Source organism: Brachyhypopomus gauderio, chromosome 9, assembly GCF_052324685.1.
Source record: "Brachyhypopomus gauderio isolate BG-103 chromosome 9, BGAUD_0.2, whole genome shotgun sequence".
Classification (NCBI taxonomy): domain Eukaryota; kingdom Metazoa; phylum Chordata; class Actinopteri; order Gymnotiformes; family Hypopomidae; genus Brachyhypopomus; species Brachyhypopomus gauderio.
In genome coordinates this window covers 17,028,483-17,053,679 of record NC_135219.1, presented here as the reverse complement: position 1 = coordinate 17,053,679, position 25,197 = coordinate 17,028,483, and the positions used below count along the sequence as shown (strand labels likewise).

At 45.6% G+C, this 25,197-nt stretch overlaps 1 protein-coding gene across 9 annotated transcripts in view; it reads left to right on the top strand.

Moving 5' to 3' along the window:
• The first annotated feature begins 3,626 nt into the window (after nucleotides 1-3,626).
• Nucleotides 3,627-25,197, top strand: part of gphnb (gephyrin b) — a 119,727-nt gene continuing 98,156 nt past the window's right edge. For all 9 annotated transcript variants that reach the window (XM_077017690.1, XM_077017689.1, XM_077017688.1 and 6 more), the window contains exon 1: nucleotides 3,627-3,731. In XM_077017690.1, coding sequence (XP_076873805.1) covers nucleotides 3,668-3,731 — 64 coding nt within the window. In that variant the 5' untranslated portion in view covers nucleotides 3,627-3,667. The remainder of the gene's footprint in view (nucleotides 3,732-25,197) is intronic.

The window sequence follows — 25,197 nt, the reverse complement described above, 5'->3', positions numbered from 1 at the left end:
CTGTGCGCTCATACCGAAAGCGACGAGAGCTACATGGCGACAGGAAGTCATTCATTTTCAATGAGAGTGAGCGACACCCAGCAATGCAACGCGAATTGAGCGAATCGAGTGACGCGAACAAGTTGAGCTCGGCTCAACTTTATGCAAATGAGCAGTGACGTGCGGCGGCGACTACCAATCAGAAAGTATATTTGCACCCTCCTCCAAAACTGCACCTTTGACTTTGGTTCCTACTGATTATTTGCTCCTATTGCAAAATGGAGGAGAGATTGATAGTGGCTGTCCCGCACTTTACGATGTGTCCCTGTTTATTTACAGTACAAAATGTTTATTTTTGGAGGGAATACTGTTCATTTGTTAAAAAACATCTGCAATAAATTAGCATATACCCTATTATTGGTTATGATTTTTCTTATTCCTGTTTGATCTTCGGGTCTGGGGTAAAAAGTAAAAAAATTACATAAACATTTTAGGTTTATATACTATATGTGTTTTATACACACACTATGTTTTATACACGCACTCCTGTATAATCGTGTGTCCTGTCATCAATAGATTAAAATAAATAAATACTGCATCCTGCTTTAAAAACGTGATTTGAATATCTGTCACATGCTGCATGCCGGCGTGATGTTGGACACGCCCCCACGCAATGCGATGCTAGCGACTCGGCGACAGAGAGCGATTTTATCGCTTTCGGTGTGAATGCACAGTAAGGGTGAGCCTACTGCCCTGCGTTTACCATCAATAAATGCCCTATCCTCTAAAAACACTACACTATAAAAATGGGCACATGATTAGTCAGCATGAAAAGAGACACGGTTTACTGTTGCTAAAAACACAACTCAGCGTGACATCACCTTTATGATTGCCAGCTAATGTTAAGTGAATACTGCTGCACACCATGAACATAATTAGGTTAGTTAGCTAAGATATCTAACCTAACTAGCGCTTACTGACAGCTAAAGCTGGTGTGTCTTCTGTGCGTTATATTTATAACTGACATTGATGTGTTTCTTCAAGTTCGAAGGTGAATTTTTGAAGGCCAATATTTCACCCTCTTTAGGGAGGCAGAGATGGCACTTCATCCTATAGGAATTTACTTTCGCTCCAGCAAACGCAAACACTGTCTCTAGGTAGTGCCACGGTGCAGCTCCTAACCCCACCGCCTGGGCGTGTGTTTATGTCGTCTACGTCCAGTCATCTGCGTCTGTGTGTCATCGTGGGTGTGGGTTTGTCCGAGTGTTCATCAGTTTCACCTGTGATTCGTCTCGTCATCACTCAGGGATTATATGGTTTGTCTATTTAGTGTGCGTTCGCACAGTGTCCCGTGCTCGTCTTTGTCTAAGTCTCACACGTGAGTGTGTTTGTGTTATATGTGCGCTGTCAGCGCTACTCGTTGTGTGTAAGAATAAACGTTACGTTGCTGTGTAGAGCTGGACTTCGTGCCTCGTCATTCCACCTGCACCCAGCGTCACAGGTAGGGCCAGGGTGGGCTCCTTCCTCACCCTCACCGCCACGATCACTCGATGTTGAAGGTGTGGAAGGTGCCAATATATGTACATTAAAATGCCAACAAGCTTATTATGCAGCACTTATGCTGTTCTTCTGCTGTTACCAAACACGGTACCATCTCTTTTAATAAGATAAAAAGCGAATTATTTGGAATTATTTTGAGTATATGTGTATTTGTATAAATATGTAAATTAAGCTGAAGGTGCTGGAAAATACTGAAAATGGACCTTCAAAGTGCCGTACAAGTGCATGAATTCCACCTTGTAACTTCGCACGCACAAAAATCGAGAGGTGCACGACCTCGCAACGCAACCACGCGCGGCCAACGCGTGTGGGCGGAGCCACCGCGATTGCGTCATTTTTGCAGCGCGGACCCTTGCGGCAATCTCGACGTCTCAAGTGAACCTAGATTACGAAGCTCAAGTGTTGAGTGAAGGCACCAGCACAGTAAACGAGACGCGACCGGAGCATGCGCAGTTTTCTCATAAGACAGCCTGATCGCTTGACCCGGTGACAGCACCAACTACCATGTTTATAGTTGTAACGAGTAACTATACAGCACGTAAAAAATTTATCGCAGTAAAAGTATTAAACTGATGGAAAATATGTAGTGAAGTAAAAGTGGAAGTAGGAGAAAAAAATAATACTCCAGCAAAGTACAGATACAGCATTTTAGTACTTAAGTACTGTAGTGAAGTAGTTCTACTTCGTTACTATACCACTCTGGTCATCTGCTTTATTCTCTGAAACTGACGTGTTTCTACTATACGAATAGTGTTCAGACCAGGGTGCGAATTATACAATGATAATTGGGGGGGTCAAGTTTTTTTCAGGGTGTAAATGAAAACCAGTACAGCGCAAGCTCGTGCTTCAGTAAACTGAAGTCTTACCATCCTTACAGTGTCTTGCTTTCTTACTGTAATGTCTACAGCACGTAAATGATAAATCCATTACATCACCTGACCGATAATGAGTCAGGCAGGCAAACGCGAATGGCTATTAACACGGAATGGTATGATCCACTTTAGGGGTGCTTGAAATCGTATCAGAATATTCTTCCAGCCATAGACACTGCATTTTTTTTGTAGTATTTAACATTATATGTGAGAAGTACATTTAAATGTTTTGACCCCCCCCCCCCCCAAATTATTGGTTTTGCCCCTTTAGGGGGGTTGATGCCTTAAACGGGGGGGGTCTGACCCCCCCAATCCCCCCCGTAATTCGAACCCTGGTTCAGACATGTACAAGCGGTAATAAGAGCGGACCTTAAGAGTTCGACCACTAAGCTGTTCACTGACTCTGTCCTGTACGGTTGTAAGTCTGTTTGAATATACACCCTCTTATTTGGCCGTACCAACTTGTGGACGTTTTTATTACAGTCTTCCAGGATTATGGCCTCTCTCTCTCTCTCTCTCCCCGTCTATCACTCCTTCACTCATATGCTCGTGTTTCAAGCACCACTCTAAAGTCGCACATTCAGTCTGAACTGTTCCATGTGGCAGGAGTGCAGAAGTCGGCTCGAGCGCTCTGTCCTAGTTCACGGGCCGAAAAAGGCGCTCCAGCACGTGGCTTTCCATTAATAATGAATCCAGACGGCAGGAAGAGAAGGCCAGCTATCTCTGTCTTTATTCCGCCAGAATAAACAAGTGGCAAATATGGAAGCATGGATACATACTATAAATAGGAGAGTGGCTTTTGCTTCGGGACGTGGTAGGATTTACGGCTGAAAGCATTTGAGACGGCCATTGTTTCAATATGCAAAATTAAAAAATGAAGAAAAAATATAATAAAATGCGACTGGCATAACAGTGGCATGCCAACCTGGGTATTTAACTGGGAGAACGTAGCTTTAAGATTTCCTGAAAGTCCTTAGAAGGAATCGATAGCTCTCTTCATAAGAATTAATCTGGAATAGCCTACACACTAGGAACGTGGCAGGCAGCCAGGCGAGTGATGCTGGCTGTTTAAGCAGCCCCCGCATTTCTATCGACTGGGCCCGTCTATATGTGATATGCGTGCCGTCTCTGGATCTTTGCTGTTCTACTCTAGTCTGACTGGCCGTCCTGGCTCTTGCCCCGCCCCTCCGCGGTTCGATTCGCTCGACGCTCGACTCTGCCTGGAGTTCTCAGTGCGGGCGACAGCGCTGGTGACTATGGCGTCAGACGGGATGATTTTAACAAACCACGACCACCAAATCCGGGTCGGCGTCCTGACAGGTAAATGCAAAATTACATGAAGTGGTTGTAATCTTTCTTTGTCGGAACCAAAGGGTGTGTGTCCAGTTGTTGGCCAGCGGTGTGGAGTCCCGAGCTTCACATCTCTGGGATGTTGTGTGACGGCGTATGTGTGTGTCGAGCTGCTGTTGCAGCGGTGCTGGAAACCCACGGAGATCTAAAGCCTCTTTTCGCCTCACCCATACAATTTAATGTGGCAGTCAACGCCTTAGGCGGAAAACAATAATATAAGGCATTCTGGCGGGGATGCGCTGTGTTCTTTTTGACGACTGCGTCTCGTTTTCCTTGTGATGAAACAGTTTTGTGTGTTGAATTATTCATTTTCCCGTATCAGCTCATCAATCCTGAAAATTACATCTGACCGTGGAGAACTCGGCACAGTCGTCAGGGTGGACAGTGCAGAAGGATTGAACGTTTTATATCATCTATCACCACTCGATTTAACATCTTTAGGAAAATGTGTGATTTCCTGCATCGTGTAGTAATTTACAGTCGCAGGGCGACAGATAACAGTGAAAGATATGTGACTGATTTGTGAATGACAGCCGACAGCGCGAGGCAGCATCAGGGAGGCACGCGCAGATTCGTGGGTAGAATGCGAGTTCGCCACACTGCGCGGTTCTCTTATGAATGCAGACGTTCGTCAACGTTTACCGGTGATCTTTTTGTCGTTTCTTGCCACCAAATTAGGATTAAGTGACAGTATGTTTTTATTTAAACCATTTGCTTGTGAGGTGTACAGTTTGAAGTATCTGTCTGAACGCAGGGAACGGCTATTTTCTTCTCGCTTGTGTCATGAAAGAAAACGAAGCGGAAATGTAACCGTGGCGTTGCTGAGCGGCGGTATTCTGTGGTCGATATCTCTCAAACTAACGAGAGAGAGAGAGAGAGAGAGAGAGAGAGAGAGAGAGAGAGAGAGAACGAGAGAGAGAGAGGTTAGAGGGAAATTCGATTAAATGGCCACGGTTTGGCTGTCTTCCTCGCCATGGTTGGTGTTGCATTCTTGATCGGTGACAACCCCTTTTGTAAAAATCCGTTAGGAAGGTGATATGTAGCAATGGAGGAGCGGAGCTCCAGATATCGCTGAGGGAAACCCCTCTCCCCCCGCCCCCCTCTCCTTTTCACGCTTAGAGCTGCGAACGGAGCTGGAAAGAGCGCTGTCCACGGTGCTGAAACCAGCGTAACTCAATGATCAGTGCGCAATCTCGCTGCGTTGTTTCTCCGACTATCCGTTCAGCGAGGTAACCGTGTCGGCGCCGATTTCCGGCACCTTGCCGATCAAACCGATTTATGGCTGGTGCATTACTGGTACGTTATTAGTCACGCAACCCATCCAGCCCTCTCACCCCCACTCCCATACACATGAAACACGACATGTCTGTTCTAAAATAAACTACTGGTGTGGCTGCGTGTTGCTGACATTTGATCCAGTCGTGTGCCAATATTTCTCACAATCTCCTGTAGCTCTTGACCAATGTAACAAGTGACTGTAAATATCACATCCCCCAATGCACACACACATGCACACAAACCCACACACAAATGTGCACACAGCTCACATTCACTTTCTGGAGATGATGTGGTTTGAGGTAAATAAAGAAGCTGAGGTAAATAGAAGAAAGAGAGAGACATCACAAAGTAAATTGGTCTTTGTGTCGTTTGACCTTTTAGAAATCACTGCCTGTACCCTCTCTCTCTCTCTCTCTCTCTCTCTCTCTCTCTCTCTCTCTCTCTCTCTCTGTCTGTCTGTCTCTCTGTCTGTCTGTATCTGTCCGTCTGCCTCTCTCTGTCTGTCTTTCTCTTATTTGACACTAGGAGACCCTTTCTCTATGTCTTTCCTTCTTTTTGTGATGGTATGGGTGTGAGTATTTAAGCGAGATCCCCTTACATATCACTGTGTGTACCTCCCCACCCCGCTGCCGTCCAGAAGAGCATCACCCTGTGTTTCAGTGACCTGTGGACAGTGGACAGTCTTGGGTACAGTGTGTAGAAGACCTCGTATCTCTGTCACCTGTGTGAGCTTCTATCACGTGCCAATGCCGTGTCTTCTTGAGCAGACCGAGCCCTAATAAAGACGAGGCCTCCTACCTCCTATCGCCCCGCCTTCCTCCATGACACTGCGGTCACATGATCAAACATGTCCCCCCCTTCCGCTGGGGCTGAGGTGAGCTTGGGTTGGCATGGCAACCCTTTGGGGTTTCACGGAGCGCGTGGACGAGCAGAGATGGCGTCCGGTGGTCCGCAGGAACGTGCAGAAGGAACCCTGCGATCAGACGGAGGAAGAGAGTGGAGAATCTACCGGCCTGCAGATGTTTTGGCCTTCCTGAATTTCACAGTGCAGTTTCAGATGCAATACCGTGTGTGTTATGTGTGTGTGCATGTATGTTTGTGTATTTGTGCTCTTGTTTCTGGGTGTACCTGTGTGTGCGTGTATATATATGTGTGTGTGTGTGTGTCCGCGCACGCGTATGTCTGTATGTGTGTGTGTGTATGTGTGTGCTCAGGTGTATGGTTATATGTGTGTGCACACGAGTGTGTATGTATGTGTTTTCATGTGTGTGTCTGTGTGGCAAATTTAGTATTATATCGTGATCGATTCTTAGTGTTGACTTGTAACTCCTGCGGTAGCCCAACTCAAAAGTAGCCCAAAAAACCCCAGAATTTTTACCCACGGCTGGACTTTCAAACAAGCCTAATTTGTCATGAAAACCGTGAACCTGGCAACTATGCCTGGAACTCGTGCACTGAGAAACATTCCACGGTGCAAGTGTCTCATGCGTTAAATGCGTTAAGATGCGTTAATTTTTTTAGTTTGTTATTTTCCATGTAATTAATTAATCGAAATTAACGCGTCCCACCACTAGTATGTGTGTGTACACATGTATACGTGTATATGTGTGTGTGTGTGTGTGCACACATGTCTACATGTATATATGTGTGCGCGCACGTGTGTACGTGTATATATGTGTGTGTGCACACGTGTGTACACGTATATATGTGTGTAAAACATTAAGCACATGAAGGTATTTGTTCAGTAGACATGAGTGCAAAGAACCAGCAGCTCTGGAGTTCTGGTTCTGCTCGTTCTTGGGTTCTGGAGCGAGTTCCTGTCTGGTGCAGACGCCCAATAACCCATCCTTTTTTTAGCGGTGTCACCTTTGCGTAAGCTGACCTAAAAAGCATCCAAACACATCCCTGATCAAACGGGGCAACCGGTGTGGTGCGGTTAGCTCCTCCGCGCTGGTCTGGGAGGATCTGTGGGTTGGGGCGGCCCATGCTGGGGTTGTTAGTCCGTCCCTCAAACTGTGATTTTTAATGTTTCTGGTGCCTTCACTGATGTGGGTCAGCGTGGTTCGTTCATGTCGTGTGGTGTGTGTTAATAGTGGAGATCGGTTCAAAGAGAAGGACAGTGAAGGGCGGAGTGTTTATAGGCTGGATGAGGATACATGTGTGTGTGTGTGTGTGTGTGTGTGTGTACTCCTCGGAACGCAGTGTGTACTACGTTCCATCGTCTGATGACTTGTGTTATCTCATTGTTGCAGTGTGTTTGTGGAGGTGGGTTTGATGTGAAGAGACAGATCTAGGCCTGCAGTCTTAACTTTCACTCCTCCCGAGTGTCCCCCACAAGACTGAACTGCTCACCGGCTAGCTCGGTGGGACGCCATTACAGCAGACAGCACACATATACACAGCCTTCTCTCTGTCTCTGTGTGTGTCTCTCTCTCTCTCTCTCTCTCTCTCTCTCTCTCTCTCTCTCTCTCTCTCTCTCTCTCTCTCTCTCTCTCTCTAAACCCTCTGTCTCTCTCTACCTCACTCTCCTTCTCCATTTCTTTTACTCCTCACTTGCTCCCTTTCCCTCTTTCTCTCCCTCTCTCTATCCTCCCTCCCTCTGTCTCTCACTTGCTCCCTCTTTTTTCCACTCTCACCCTGTCTTGTTCTTTCTCCAGCAACACCAGGACGGATAGGGAGAGTGTGGGTGACCCTCAGGCCCCTTGTGTAAAATGAAACCACCTGAAACAGCTTCTGCTTTATGGAGAAGCTGGACTTCATGGAGTAGCGAATCTTTATGGAACTGCTGGTCTACATGGAGTGGCTGGTCTTCATGGAGTGGCTGGTCATCATGGTCTTTCTACAGCTTATCTGAAGCATGTCACTCCTTTTCTCTCATTCACTGAGATTATCTCTTTCTCTCCTTTTCTCCAAATGTCTATTCTCCCTCTTCACCCCTTCTTTGCACATTTGTTTATATAAGAACACAGGACACATGATCCTGTGGCTGTGAGTGTGTCTAACTAGTACGTAACCTACACAATTGGTTGGTTCCTTGCTCTGGACCTGCTATGGGCTTCAGTAGAAGGTCAGCACTTGATTAGGGTGAGACCTAGATGGTCAAGCATGAGGGTCCATGGTTCAGGACGTCCATTGTTCAGGATGTGCTGGGTAACAGCATGCACTTATCAGGCCATGCTCAAGTGTGTGTGTGTGTGTGTGTGTGGGTGTGTGTGTGGGGGGGGCAGTGCACATGTTTGTGTGTGCGCACATGTGTGCATTGTATGGAGTGTATGTGTGTGGCTTGTGTTTCACAATGTGTTTCACTCATTGTTTTTGTCTTGACAATAATGATAATTGTTGAGGACTCTCTGTGTTTAACCGGTTGAGGATTCTTTTTACAGGACCACTCTAACTGTGTGTGTGTGTGCAAAATGTCCCTTTCACTACAAATCTGCACTATTTTCATTGTAAGCCTGTGAACTCCAGTAGGTTTTCTCTGTTGCTGCATTTCCTGCTGTCTGAGCTCGCCTCCTGCCCCGCCTCCAGCCCCGCCTCTTCTGATGACACCACGGTCACATGACTGAGTCCACTTCTGCCAGGCTTAAGAGAGCTTTGGTTGGCATGGACACCAGTTTAGCAGTGCTGTTTGACTGCCTAGCATGTGGTCATATATATAATATAGAATTATATGATGTTTTATAGAAAATATGGAATTTGTATTTGAATTCACACGTAATCGGCTGTGGGGACATTTGGACCTGAATTACCTTGAGGTGACCCTGACATTGATTTTGTGTTAAAACTGAAATGTTTGTTCGTTGTAAAATTACCTCATGCGTTCAGGTTTGGGTTATGGTACTTTGGTACCCATTAGCACCTCAAGTGCTCAGTTGAGAAATATTGTATATGCAGAAATAATACAAATTGGATGCAGCAATAATCAATCTAGTCGTGTGGTATTATGGTGAATGTGAGTTATGAGTGTCTGTGGTGAGTGTCTGTGGTGAATGAGAGTGATGAGTGTCTGTGGTGAGTGCCTGTGATGAGTGTTTGTGGTGAGTGTCTGTGGTGAATGAGAGTGATGAGTGCCTGTGATGAGTGTCTGTGGTGAGTGCCTGTGATGAGTGTCTGTGATGAGTGTCCATGGTGAATGAGAGTGATGAGTGCCTGTGATGAGTGTCTGTAGTGAGTGTCTGTGGTGAGTGTGAGTGTGGGTGAATGTGCATGGTGACAAGAGTCTATGGTGAGTGTCCTTGGCCAGTGACCGTGGTGATGGTCCATGCTGAGTGTCCATGGTGGTTGAGTCTAGTGAGCGTCTGAGGCTGTGTTTGGGTCTAGGTTCTGCAGAACTTCCACCAACCAGGAAGTGGCCATACAGACTCTGTGTGTGTGTGTTTGTGTGTGTGTGTGTGTGTGTGTGTGTGTGTGAGCACTATATTATGCTGCTGTGTAATAGCACTCTGTGCTGTAGCATTTGGGCTAGGCATGCCCTCTCTAATGCAGCCTAGTTTACATAAAGATGGACCAATCAACTCCTAAAGCGTACTAAAGTACTGCACCGTGACTCACGACACACACCCACTATATCTCTGACCACATGTGGCAGGAAAATGAGTGAGAATGTCATTTTTGAATGTGAAACAGTCCCCTTGTATCAAACTTACATCGTCCTCGTCCAAAATGAATCTCGTCCAAAATGAATCTATCTATCTAGATATCATATCTATATATGTCTGAATTAAGTGACGGTTGCTGTTAAAGTCTATTATTTTGGCACCACTGACTTGGGTTCACGTCAGTGCGGCGGACGTCTTTGGCAGAGGCTTGATGTGGGTGTGGATGTGTGAGGATCACCTGAGTTCTCTGTTAAATCAGGAAAAAATCATACATTGAAAAAACCCACCACAGGTTGCAGTCTCCGGGGCACTGCACATTTGTGACGGTCTGTCAGTTTGTGTTAGCTAAGGTGGGGAGGCAGGGTGTGTGCATGAGTGTGTGTCAAGGGGGAGGGTATCAGTGTGCGTTCGCGTGCGCCTACATATGTCTGTGTGTGTGTGTGTGCCTGCGTGTATATGTCTGTGGTCTGATGAGTCACTGTGTGGCCCCGTGTTGCTGGTGAGGTAGACTGCAATCAGATCGGCTGGGATGAACGGGTTCATTAGTGACTCCTATCCTCACGACTCACTACGTGTCCTGCGTCTCTCGCACGGGCGCCGCGTCCTGATTCTCCTCGCACTGGAAACGCTGGTGCGAGTTCCTGTCTCTGCTGTGCTCCACCTCTTATGTCCCTCTCAGGCCGCCATCCGCCAACCTGGCAGTGGTGGAATATGTCACACTGTCGCTGTGGCGTTCTCCTTACGTGTGCGTGTAGCCCCGCATACGCAAACGTGTCGGTGTTTCCTCGGAGAGCTCAGAGATCGATCGAGTACACTGATCTGGGTTGGGTGACACGGCAGAGCTATCAGACTGACACAACTGGTACCTGCAGCTGATTCCAGGTCAGTGGCGGGTCCAGATAACGGAAATCGGGCCTGGTTTGTTAGTGGCAACAATGTAAAAGAGCGTGAGCTGATGTTTCCCGGACAACCAGACTTGAATGCTGGCTGTGGGTTGGCGGGTGGTGAGAGGTGGTGCGCTGTGTCTGGTGGTGACGGAGAAGACATGAACAACCTTCTGTAGGACTGTTGTTCTGTTCAGCAGTGGAAGTTCAGACATGCCCTTTACAGATTGGGCTGTGCGTATGTGTGTGTGTATTGTACAGATCTATGCTGTAGTGAACGAAATCTTGCTCACCGCTTCCAATTTGCATCTCTGTAAAAGCACGAAATAACACCAGAGTGATGTCTCATTTATGTCACCATGACTCCGTTTCCATAGCGCTGCAGATTCCGTTTCCATAGTGCTGGAATGGGGTTTCCCAGCCCCCGTGAGGCAGGTTGTGTATGGGTTGTAGTAGATGGCTGCAGAAATATGAGTGCGCACTTGTGGGAGTGTGATAAATTTATGCACAATTGCAACTTGAACGTGAATACATAAACCCAGACAGAACATCCCTCTGAGGAAATTCCCTAGAATCCAATTTGCCTCGATTGTGTGCCATTAAAGAAAAGGTTGACTTAAAACTCAGACTGTCATGAAAAGCGTAAAAGCAGTAACAGTCTCTCTCACCCAGAGACACTGAGCATGCAAAACGCCTCTAAATAAAAATGATCATGGATTTGCTGGCATAAAATGAATACATATTGCTCAAATGGGTCTGTATAGCTCAAATGGGGACATACAGCTCAAATGGATACATCATATATATATATATATATATTTATATATATATATATATATCGTCGTCTTCTGATAATAAGCATAATATGTTCTTTGAGAAAGAAAACACTGAATTACTAGTCATTCATTGTCAGGGCACCTGCTATTTGTTGCAGACTAGCTCTGTTTGTACAAACGTGCAGCTCAGAGACGATGTGCCAAGAAACAAGCAGACAGGATGATAGAACGGAGGAGCACGTGTTACGCAGGCCAGTTCCAGCTCGGCTAGGATTTGTATTTTCATTACCAGATTGTTTCTCGATTATAACCAGCGCTCATTTAAGTCTCTTCTGATGTGTTCATGTCCAGAGAGTGTTGGAGTGTGAGGGGCGGGGCGTTTGTCATTTGCCTGAGGGGCGTGGCAAGGTCAAATACCCCGCCCATCTGATTGGGAGATACGGGCATATCAGGACTAGGCCTGTGTTGAAAAAATCGATTTTCCGATTCAGAATCGATTCGCATATGATGATCTGATTATCGATTCGTACGTCCAAAGATCGATTTTTTAGTGAACTTTTACCCCCGCCGCGTCACTGAATTCACGCAGGCGTGCTCGGTCTAACTAACTGTAAAACGACTTGGCGTCGGACAGTGCCGGTGTTACACCGAATTCTGCGACCGTCGAATTTTGTGACCGCAGAGGGCGCTATTTCGCAGTTTCAGTTAGTTTCAGTTCACAGGCACGAACGCTTTACGAATGCTGCGTAAGCTACGCCGACGCGCTTTCTTTTCTCGTTTTGCTGCTGTCCACGAGCCAAAATATGAGAGATGCGTGTATTTACATTTTATGTCGTCTGTTAACAAGAATGTTTCATTACAACATTTTTACACGTGACGACAGGAGTAAAGTCAGCCAATACATACGCCTGACAATAGCAAACTTTTCATAAGTAAGTTATGTAAGCTGCTGTCATTTGGACCTCATTCCGAATGGTAATTATACACTTCTGAATAAAATGTTTAAATATAGTCTACTAAAACGTTTTTGCTATCACTGTTTTCTGTTATTGTGGAGTCACAGTGGGTGATGTGTTTCCATGGTAGATGTGACAGATGTGCCTTGGCATGGGGTCACCAGTTCTTAATATGTGACCCCACTGAATTTCCACCTATAATCATTTTGAAAACAGCCATGTCTTTCCTGGTGACCTACCATCCCTTCACCTTATTAGACAGAAAAAAAAAATCACGACTGGAATGGACAAGTGCACTTTGGAATAGGGGTCACCGATTCTGACGGCTGCTGTCTAAATATGTGACTGCTGTCCATCTCCATACAAACTAGTTAAAACCCAACCAAATGTTTTCAGGTGACTTACCATCCCTACACCTGTTAGCCAAAGAAAAACATTTATGAATGGAGTGGACAGACTGACCGTGTCATAGGGGTCACCCATTCTGACAGCTGCCAACTGGATCTGTGACTTTAATGTATCTTCAAAAAATATTAAAAGATCGTTTTAAAAACGTTTTAGTAGACTATATTTAAACATTTTATTCAGAAGTGTATAATTACCATTCGGAATGAGGTCCAAATGACAGCAGCTTACATAACTTATGAAAAGTTTGCTATTGTCAGGCGTATGTATTGGCTGACTTTACTCCTGTCGTCACGTGTAAAAATGTTGTAATGAAACATTCTTGTTAACAGACGACATAAAATGTAAATACACGCATCTCTCATATTTTGGCTCGTGGACAGCAGCAAAACGAGAAAAGAAAGCGCGTCGTCGTAGCTTACGCAGCATTCGTAACGCGCTCGTGCCTGTGAACTGAAACTAAACTGCGAAATAGCGCCCTCTGCGGTCACAAAATTCGACGGTCGCAGAATTCGGTGTAACACCGGTAACAACGATAGTCAAATCGGAAATCTAAAAACAGAAGGACAGTTTATCCAGTGTCGGTGACTATTTACACTTAGTCCGTGTCACTGACCGTTTACCCAGTGTTTTTACAGTTTCAAAAAAGTTTAAAATGTTCTTGTAACGTTGGGCGCAAGGCGATGGATGAGACATAATCCTTTGCACTTTCCAAATCATTACGTTTATTACATTTACCAAAGTGCAGACAGCGCACATAAAACACGTTTACATAGAACATGTGTGACTCAAACAACGACGAGCACAGGACGCTGCGCGCGCGCAAATTAAATAGACAAACCACATCAACCCCACGTGATTACGAGACGAGCCACAGGTGAGGATTATCACAAGACGCACCCGCACCCACGGAGATACACCGACGTAGACGATTAGACGCAGACGACGTTAACACGCCCAAAACGGAGGGGTCGGGGACTGTAACGTGAGAGTTCTGTTCTTAAAGAAAAATACACGTTTACATTTTATACTTTCAGTTTATTAAGTGTGAGCACTTTTAAAATAAAAATGCATTTGGTAGCAACAGCTTTTGGGTGAATTCTTAATTATTTCAATCATAATAATAATGCACTGGTTAGTGTCCCAGTAGGAGTCCACTGTTGCAGATATAGACACCTCAAAGATGTCCTCTGTTTATTGTCCTGGATTACCTTTCTTGAAGGTAGATTTATGATTACCCTTTTCACCAGTCTTCCAGCCATCAGTAACTACCAACTACCAGTAACTATTTGCTGATTAATATCGATATAATACTAGTTTTAACATGTTGCTTCTGTACACAGTCAGGAAACAGCTCAAATACATTTTTAATAACACTAAACCCTGAATTGGATTGAATCGAATCGAATCGATTAAATCGGATTAAATAGAAAAAAATCGATTCTTAATCTTCAGAATCGGAATCGGATCGATTCTTGGAATTTGAATCAATACCCAGCCCTAATCAGAACAGTGTATCCTATCCCACACAATCGGCTCTCATTGGTCGAGCAGGAGGTACTGTTTACGCGGCAACAGGTGTGAGGGTGTTTCCATCGATAGCACGTGTGGAATTACAACACACTTGTATGGAATTTGAGGATTTATAGGGTATAAAAGTGCTTTCAGTGTGTGAAGAAACAAGTTGTCATGAAAGTTGAAGACCAGGTGCAGGATAAGATGGTTTTACTCTCGTCCTCGTGAAAACTCTCCCCGTCTCGTTTTCTGATCTCAGACTGGAGACACTGGGAAAACCCCTCCCCACACGTCTCGCTCTGTCTCTCTCTCTCTCTGTCTCTCTCTCTCTCTGTCTCTCTCTCTCTCTGTCTCTCTTCCTACACATGTTGATATGAGAGGTTTCACATTTTGTGTATGAATAATAGAGGAAGGTGCTTTCCGAGAGAGAGTCAGAGAGCAAGATGGAGAGAGTGTGTGTGTGTGTGTGTGTGTGTGTGTGTGTTCCAGCATTCGTGTTTGTGTGTAATTACTGTGCTGGTCCCTGTGTGGTGTGGTTAATGGTTAATAATTTAACCCTTTGCCTTCTGTGCTGGTCACAACTGTGATGGGACCAGGTGTTCTGACCATGCGACTAAATCATGAAATCTTGATGGCACCCTTCACACAGTTGAAATGTAGCACTTTTAGGCTGGATACTGTTTCCGTGTAACTGTTTCCATGTTTCCGTGTAAGGGTACAGGGGCCACACGCACACGGGTCAATTTGTCAACAACTCCACGGCCTTGTAAACAATTTTCCACTCTCAGCATGTTGAAGAAAGCCTGTGGAGCGTTTGCCCAAACCCGGAGTTCTGCGAGGAACGCGTGCGACTACAGATCCGCCGAGCACGCCACGTGATCCATGTCTGGGACGGCAGTGCGGAGGCCCGGTTCTACGACTCGCATGCTGCGTCTCCGTGTTTCCCTGCTGGAAAAAAAAATGCTTGACTCAGGCCCGCGGTGAGCTGGCTCAGACGTCTCAGAGGAAGCAGGGTGGAGTGGGCTTAGGGCAGCGCTGCTCGGATACTGGGCACCACAGATCAAAGTCCACACTGGGAATGCTGGTGGAAATCTTGGAATTGGTGATGCAGGCGCTTTGGACTGGAGGTGGTCCTGTGGTACAACTCCAGCGTGAATCCACCATGCTAAAAATAGCTGAATTGCATCAACCACCCACACCACCACCACCACCACCCCCCTTCAATCCCAGAATCCCTCAGATCTTCTTCTCCTCTCTTCTCTTCTCTCCTCTTCTCTCCTCTTCTCTTCTATTCTCTTCTCTTCTCTTCTATCCTCTTCTCTTCTCTTCTATCCTCTTCTCTCCTCTCCTCTCTTCTATTCTCTTCTCCTCTCTTCTCTTTTCTTCTCTTCTCTTCCAGACCTGTCCAAGGTTGCACCGACGTCGATTTTCACCCACATCCCATCGTCTTCCCCCCCCCCCCCCAGGTTTTAGGGAGATTGGTTTTAGTCTAAACAGCCCCCCGTAGCCCTGCAGGCAGTGGGGTGATCACAAGGAAAGAGGAGAGGAGAAGGGCCAGGAGGAGGGGACAGAGGGGGAGGGGAGGGAGAGGGAGAGGGGGAGGGGGGCAGAGAGCGGCGTGGAAGACACAGACCAAAATGGAAACGAAGAAGAGAAAATATGAACATCAGAGTGAGTTCAAAAAGAGGGGCTGGAAGAAGATCTAAAAATGAAATGTGTGTGTGTGTGTGTGTGTGTGTGTGTGTGTGTGTGTGTGTGTGTGTGTGTGTGTGTGTGTGTGTGTGTGTGAGGGAGAGAAAGATAGAGGAGAGAGATGAAGCAGAGAGAGATGGTAAGAGGGAGATGGAGGAGGCTGCAGCGTGATGGTTGTAATAGGAGCTTGGCTGTCGTTGCTCATGCTGTCCAGAGGATTCAGTGTAATGAAGGTAGCTGCTTACAGTCAGCTTCATTAGGACAGCAGTGCCTGAGAGAGGGAGGGAGAGAGAGAGGGAAGGAGAGAGAGAGGGAGAGAGGGAATGAAGAGGGACAGGCAGGGAATGGGAAAGAGAAAAGAAAGGGTGAAAGAAAAAGAGGTTTAGTCTGGGGAAATAAGCAGATTGCAGTATCAGAGAGCGAGAGAGAGGAAGACCCAGCGATACAGGGAGAGGGGAGAGGAAGAGAGGTGTGTGTGTGTGCGTGTGTGTGTTTGTGTGTGTTTGGGGGAGGGCTGAGGTTCCCGGGTAATAATGGAACTGCAGAGTCAGGGATGTCCAGGACATGTGCAGCAACTCCGCCCTCATGCAGTCTGATAGTGTAGGATCAGACTTCTACTGAACCTCGTCTGATAGTGGAGGATCAGACTTCTATTGAACCTCATCTGATAGTGGAGGATCAGACTTCTACTGAACCTCGTCTAATAGTGGAGGATCAGACTTCTATTGAACCTCATCTGATAGTGGAGGATCAGACTTCTACTGAACCTCGTCTGATAGTGGAGGATCAGACTTCTACTGAACCTCATCTGATAGTGGAGGATCAGACTTCTACTGAACCTCATCTGATAGTGGAGGATCAGACTTCTACTGAACCTCGTCTAATAGTGGAGGATCAGACTTCTACTGAACCTCGTCTGATAGTGGAGGATCAGACTTCTATTGAACCTCGTCTGATAGTGGAGGATCAGACTTCTACTGAACCACGTCTGATAGTGGAGGATCAGACTTCTACTGAACCTCGTCTGATAGTGGAGGATTAGACTTCCACTGAACCACGTCTGATAGTGGAGGATCAGACTTCTACTGAACCTCGTCTGATAGTGGAGGATCAGACTTCTACTGAACCTCGTCTAATAGTGGAGGATCAGACTTCTACTGAACCTCGTCTGATAGTGGAGGATTAGACTTCCACTGAACCTCGTCTGATAGTGGAGGATCAGACTTCTACTGAACCTCGTCTGATAGTGGAGGATTAGACTTCCACTGAACCTCGTCTGATAGTGGAGGATTAGACTTCTACTGAACCTCGTCTGATAGTGGAGGATCAGGCTTCTACTGAACCTCGTCTAATAGTGGAGGAGCAGACCACCACTTTAACTTCTCTGATAGAGGAGGCTTTCAGTCCTGATCGGAGCAGGTCCCTGGCCCAACGGGCTAACATGCATCATGGACTCGTGTTTGTTGGCAACACCAAAGGAGTTGAGGTGTTGCACTGAAATATCGGTGGGATTTGATCACTCCATGAACATTTGCAGGAGATGTTGCTGACACTGTACAGAGATTAGAGCACTCTACTAGATTTAACCTTTGGAAGCAAAGTGCATTCTTGCATTCTGTCCTGTTTGTGTTGTATACTGGGCAATTACGTTGTGATTTCTAGACCCGCGTGCATTGCCACCTTGCTAGTCTGAATGTCTGCATTCTATTACTCTAGATTCTACACTTATTGTGCCTCCTGGACATGATTCATGTTGCAGTTTGCCAGAACTATTCGAGATGCCATTGTTGCATCATCAATAGAACCGTTGGTCACGTTACTTCCTGATCCCACTCACGTGTGATCCAGTGATGAAAGAGTGTTGTTCTTTTGGAATCATTCGCCACTGTATCCAACACTTCACACCTCACCAGCAGGGCCTGTGTGCAATGCTGTGTCTTTTGAAATCAAACGCACTGACAAGTTCTCTGTGGCAATGACTTCAGTGGAAACCAGGCCCAATTTTGCTTTACGCCCAGGTGACGGACAGCAGCTGGGAGGAAGAGCTAAACTGGAGTGTTTATACCCCTCCTCCAAAAATATACTTGCTCTTACACACACACACACACACACACACACACACACATACACACACGAACATACACAAACATACACACACACACACCCCACTGGCAAGAAAGCCGCTAGGTACACAGAATTGAAGCTGTCAGAGTGGATTCTGTGCTGGTGTTCTGACTAGTTAAAGGCCCAATTAGTAACAGCAGAGACGGCAGCACACCCACTGCAGGGCCCCCTCTGAGGTTCCTGACAGAGAGTGTGGGAATGCCGTGCGGTGGGCTGCTTCAGCCGTGCGGTGGGCTGCTTCAGCCGTGCGGTGGGCTGCTTCAGCCGTGCGGTGGGCTGCTTCAGCCGTGCGGTGGGCTGCTTCACCTGTGCGGTGGGCTGCTTCAGCCGTGCGGTGGGCTGCTTCAGCCGTGCGGTGGACTGCTTCACCCGTGCGGTGGGCTGCTTCACCCGTGCGGTGGGCTGCTTCAGCCGTGCGGTGGACTGCTTCACCCGTGCGGTGGGCTGCTTCAGCGTGAGATTTGCTTCTTCATGCTCCAGACTCTTGTTGCCAAAATAAAATCCCACCTGCTTTTTTTTTTAGGTCTAGAAGTAAATGTAAACTTCACTGCTCCAATAAGCGGATTTTACAAGCATGTCTCAGAGAGGCTTATTCCACAGGTCATTCCAACATGCACACTCACATATATAAACACACTCACATACGTCTGCACACACTCGCATACATACACACTCACATATATAAACACCAGTGTTGCGAATAACACCGTTAAAAATAACTGTGTTAGGTAACGGCGTAATTTTGTCAGTAACGGGATAATATAATTAATTACTTTTTCTGTCGTTACAACGCCGTTGATGTTACTGGTCATTAAAAGCGGTGCGTTACTATATATTGATATACTAACAGTAATGCGAGCAGACTGCTGCCCAGGCTAGTGAGGAGTAACAGATCTCGATAGGTCACAGTTCTCGGTGTAACACCTGTTTAACTTAACAAGTCAGTAAGCGATTGTCTAAGGCAGCGTTATGGTAGCCAATCAGAGCCAGTGTTTTTACACGCACGCCAAAGCACACCCGTGAAACACGACACAAATGGAGAAGAGGCAGAAATGGCGAGTCAGGAGCCGAAGAAAAATTTGCATTTTCAAGATGGCGATATAAACATTATTTAAGAAAATACTTGAAGTTCCTGATTTATTTAATTAAGAATAGAGGTTTTATTGTTAAGTTTACTTCTGTTGTGAACAAACCAGTTGTCTCAGGTTGAGAGAATTTAATTTAATTTGATAGATGTAAATGCACTTTATATAGTGGAACTGTTTACTTTTTTTTATTTTTTTTAACAAAGATTTGGGATTTTAAAGGATTTTATCCTGCACTGGTCTGTTGATGTGCAATAAATATCAAAAGTTTAACACCTTTCTGATCTACTCATTTCAACTGACTGTGAAAACTGCTTTTTCAAAAAATCCTTATTCATTGGCATATCACTTTTTTTAACTGTAATGCAAATGATTACTTTCCCTGGTTACTTTTATTATAGAGTAATTCAGTTACTAAATCTGTTATTTTTTTGAACAAGTAGTGAGTAACTATAACTAATTACTTTTTTAAAGTAACGTTCCCAACACTGATAAACACACACTCACATATACGCACAAACGCTCACATACGTACTGTATGCACACGCTCATGTACACACGCTCACATACGCATGCACAATCTCACATACGTGTGCACACACTCACATACATACACACTCAAATATATAAATACACACTCACATATAAACACATGCTCACATATATAAACACACTAGAGGTGTATTCAACTAAGGATTTTCATAGTCGACTGATAGTCGAATTGGGTTTTTTTTTTTATATCTAGAGCACCTTAAACGGGATTCAGGACTTTTTTCCCACTTCAAAGTAAAAACCTAAAACAGATAAATGAATAAACATGGTAGGTTGGCTTTATTCAGCTTTTATTTATTTACTTATTTATTTTTTTATGAAACATTAACCGTCAGAACATTAACCGTCAGTGCGCATATCGAACTGTCAGACAGGCACTGTGCAAATTGTCAAAAATATTTTAAATAAATGTACTTTCATGTACACTCACGTACACTTGTGTACACTCACATACACTCACGTATTCTCATGTACACTCACGTACACTCACGTATTCTCATGTACACTCACATACACTCATGTATTCTCACGTACCCTCATGTACACTCACTTACACTCACGTACTCTCACGTACACTCACGTATTCTCACTTACCCTCATGGTACACTCACGTACACTCACGTACTCTCACGTACTCTCACGTACACTCACATACACTCACATACCCTCACATACACTCACGTACACTCACATACTCTCACGTACCCTCACGCACCCTCAAGTACACTGACGTAAACTCACATACTCTCACATACCCTCACGTACACTCACATACACTCAAGTACACTGACGTAAACTCACCTATACTCACGTACACTCACATACACTCACATACACTCACGTATTCTCATGTACACTCACGTACACTCATGTATTCTCACGTACTCTCACGTACACTCGCGTATTCTCACGTACCCTCATGTACCCTCACGTACACTCATGTACTCTCACGTACACTCACATACACTCACGTACACTCACATACTCTCACGTACCCTCAAGTACACTGACGTAAACTCACCTACACTCACGTACACTCACATACACTCACGTACACTCACGTACACTCATGTATTCTCACATACACTCACGTACACTCATGTATTCTCACATACACTCACGTATACTCACATACTCACATACACATACACACAGGCAGTCATGGCCTGGCGGTTAGGGAACTGGACTTGTGACCGGAGGGTCGTGGGTTCGATTCCCAGACAGGCCATGACTGAGGTGCCCTTGAGCAAGGCACCTAACCCCAACTGCTCCCCGGGCGCCGGGCTAGGGCTGCCCACCGCTCTGGGCACGTGTGATCCACAGCCCCCTAGTAATCACTAGTGTGTGTGTGTGTTCTGACTGCACAGATGGGTTAAAAGCGGAGGACAAATTTCGATTGGGGTGTAAAAATCACAATTGACAAAATATGGCACATTTCAATACTCTCAGGTACTCTCAGGTACCCTCACGTACACTCACATACACTCACGTACACTCATGTACGTGCACACAATAGTTCCAACATTCATGTGTCCATCAAGTAGAAGTTCCGAAAGCATGCAGCATAAAGGTGTGACCTTTGACCCTGCTACTCTATCCCTGTTTGCTGTGTAGGGATTGTGGGGTACGTTGGAGGTCAGGGAGCCTGACTCACATTGATCCTGAGTAGAGCTGGAAGAATAGGAGGGATGTAAGGACCAAGACAACAGATGGCTTTGCATGGCCGTGTGTGTGTGTGTGTGTGTGTGTGTGTGTGTGTGTGTGTGTGTGTGTGTGTGTGTGTGTGTGTGTGCACGCACGCGCTCCTCTGCACAGTTTGCTCGCCTTGCTACCATAGACGGTGCTCATGCTCTGAGGGTTTAAAACGGGTTGAGAAGAAGGCATGCTAGATTTGGTTGGATGTGATGACTGTCGTCATTTCGTTTACATAATGAGAGCCTGTGTGTGTGGTTGTGTGTTTGTGAGTGTGTGTGTGTGTGTGTGTGTGTGTGTGTGTGTGTGTGTGTGTGTGTGTTTGTGTGTGTTTTCCCATAACAGAAATGCAATTTGAATGCAGTTCAAAAGCATTCGTAATGATGCGTGTGGACTTATTAGCACGTCTTTGGAGAGTTTCTTGTTTTGTCAGTGCATCCGTGCACTTCAGCCCCAGAAAAAGGATCCCAGTGTGACAGCCAGACAAGAGCTGAAGCCAGGAGACCAGTCCCATTGGTCAGGAACCCGAGGTCCGTTCAGACACCAGCCAGCCAAGGCATCAAGTTAACAGAGAATCTGCCAGTTCACAATGGCTGGGACTTGTCGAGCATGATTTGTTTTTGACATGGTTACAACCGCGCTGTTATCAAGCCCTTCCTCCTTTGCTCTTCCTCCTTCACTCTTCCTCCTTCATCCTCCTCTTCTTGTGCTTTCTTCAGTGAGAGCAGGTGAGCCCTCGTTTCTGTTGTCGTCTTTCCGGTAGACTGGTCGGTTCATCTGTGAGTGGATTCTTGCCGTATTCTCCCATCTCCGGTGGGTCCGCTACAAGTCCCCCAACACTCTCTCCCTCGCCGGCTGTAAGTGCGGACCGGATCATGCGTATGCCACCAGTGAAACAAGGAGGCTCTTGGGATGACTGAGAACCAGGCGGAGCGAACAGTGTCTGACTGACGAAGCAAGATGAACCATCTCAGACGACCAGTTCGGCTCCAGCGAGGGGTTTCCCTGCAGACGGATGCTGTGGTGTGCTGATCCGGGAAGGATTCAGTGGAGGTACAACGAACGCCATGGTTTAAACGAACCTGTGCAAGGTGCCATAGAAACAGATTTATTTCAAACATACTCACCCTTAACGCAACTGAATCCGTAGCAAAATCTACATAGGCATTACCTGAAAAGTTTGACACCGGTCATATCTGCTTGCTCAAATTAAGCTCAACGGCCGTTTGAGTGCTGGCAAGTTAATGGGGAAGAGCCTTAATGGGGGAACAGCACCATTTTCCTGCCACAGTACAACAATCTCTAACACCCTTATCTGTCCTATATTATGCATTTCTCCAAAATCAAGTATAGGTATCAAGTACACTTGGGCAAAGACACCCCATTCAAACAGACACTGGACAACACTTACCCAAATTTCCAGAAAGAAGGAGCATTACCAGCACTGGAATCTCGTCTTCTCCTGGATTAAGAGTGGGCTTACGTCTTAATCCCGGCTGGAGATACTGCAGCATGAGGGGTTGGAAGCCCTGGTGGTGTCCCTGCGGTGGTGTCCGATATCTGCTTATTACTCAACGCTCCAGTCAGCCATCTGCCGTGCACCAGAGTGCCGGTTACTGACTTATTTGGGGAGTTGTTCAAGTGGATTGTAACAAGAGAGTAGCTGCGGGTAAGTTCACAGAGAGAGAGCCCCAGGGGCCCGGGGCCCTCACCTCTGTATGTCTCCCGAGAACGAGGAGACGAACAAAGGAACCGAGATACAGGGGACGTTGCTCCAGAAGGAGACGGAAAGGAGAAGTGAAGACTTTGTGGGGAAAGTTGGAGACCTGCCTGTGTTCTCCTTAGCATAGCATATCAGTTTATTTTTACGGGCCACGTTCATCAAGGTTTTGGTTCGGCTCCAGCACGGGCGTAAATGTGTCAGAGTTAGCTACAAGCTCATTTTCAAATAGCCTCGTAACAAAGCCAGGGAGTGTTTTTCTCGTGCACGTTTTAAAGGGGAAGTCATTTCGTCGCAGCTCTGAAGTGCCGTGCCTCAGATTCAATCCTGAAGGCAGGTATACTGCGTTAATGAAACCAGGGCTTGGGAGTCGATTCCAAAAAGAATCGATTCCCAGTTCCATTCAGTTGCGGAATTAGGAATCGACTCATAAGGAATTAAATGCTCTGTCCGGCATGCCAGAAACCTAAAGAAAAATACATCTGGAGAACAAACTATGGGACAATGCTGAAGACTGCAAATAAGGGGAATGCATCAATTCAAAAAAGGACCGCAGCACATGACAGTGGAAAAAGGCCCAACAGGCGTTAGTGGACAGGGCGGGCACTGCGTGAGGTTGGGCTGTTGGGCTGTTGTCATATGAAAACATTGAGGAACCCACTGCCTTCTACAGTCCTGTGGTTTCTCAGTGGTATTTGTGCTTTGTATTGTACTGTATTTCCTTTTTAACTTGTTACCTTTGAAGATTTGTATTTTTGTGATTTACAACTTGTTTCACACTCTTTTGTATATCAGAATACTCACAAATGCACAAACGCATCATTTTGTGCAGAAATATTACAGCAACAGTCATGGGAAAGACAAAAGATTGAAGCAAAGGACAAGAAAAAGGAGAAAAGTGCCCCCCCATGCCCCCCAAAATGGTACTTTCCACAAATGTCTCCATTAATGACTGCTCCTTTAATATTCATTGAGGTGTTAATAAACCATCAATAAAGCAGCCTCCCTTGGCCCAGCCAAAGATCTGCTGGTATTCTCCAGCTCCCAAGTCGCAACAATGCAGTTCGAAAGACATCAGAACAGTTCTGCTGTATGTGAAAACATTTCAGAAAGGCGATTTCAGGAATATGAACTTTTCAAATAGGTTAAGTGAACAATATTTCATTATCTTCTGTGAGATCTTTCCTGTAGGTTCCGTCTTAATCTGTTTTCATTTGGTTCAGTGTGACTCATTTAAAACAGTAAGTCCTCTTCACTCATTGAACTTTTTATTGTTCTTTTGAAGCATTTTACTAAAAGAGAGACAGGACTTTACTCATTCATACAGATTTAGTTTATCTATTAAAGAACCATCTTACTCACTACATGACTAACAGCTTACCTGAAGTAGAAACAGATTTTTTAATTTTATTTTAGTATACTTCATTTTTTTTTTTAGAAAGACATTTCTCATTTTACAATGAGAAATGTCTACGGTCTAAAGTCCTTCAGGTGGAGTCGGTTTAGGCCAAATCCCAGAAACAGGGGACAAACTCTGACTAGAGTGGGTGAGTCTGGATTATTTGCGTTCTTGCAACCTTTCAGCAAAGACACAGCCTTGGCTGACACTGTAAATGTAACAGTGTCCCGAAATACTGATGAACATTTGAAACCAGCTGAGTAACAGAAACAGCCACCAGTGATGGGCTGCGTGGTGGGCCCACCTTTATATGAGCTTCTTGTGAGGTGGGGTGTGTTTTGAATGATGAAGGGCACCTGCAGTTTTGATTTACTTGAGGATTTATTTAACAAGCAACTTCTTTCAAATGTGCAGGCTGGTTAAAGCAGAACCTGTTGCTTCTTGGATGGCTGTCCCAGTAGATTCTGGCCTCTTTCCATGGTTACACATACACACATGCATACACACACTTTTCTATGAGTCTGGATTATTACCTAGAGCATGCTAGCTTTCTGGTTCTTAGGGGACAGCATATTTCTTTGACAATACTGCTCCGCTAATGCACCTGCTCATCATTTTAAAATTTCTTTCTTTCTTTGTGTGTGTGTGTGTGTATGTGTGTGTGTGTGTGTGTGTGTGTGTGTGTGTGTGTGTGTGTGTGTGTGTGTGTGTGTGTGTGTGTGTGTGTGTGTGAGCATGTAAAAGAGAGAGCAAGCATGTT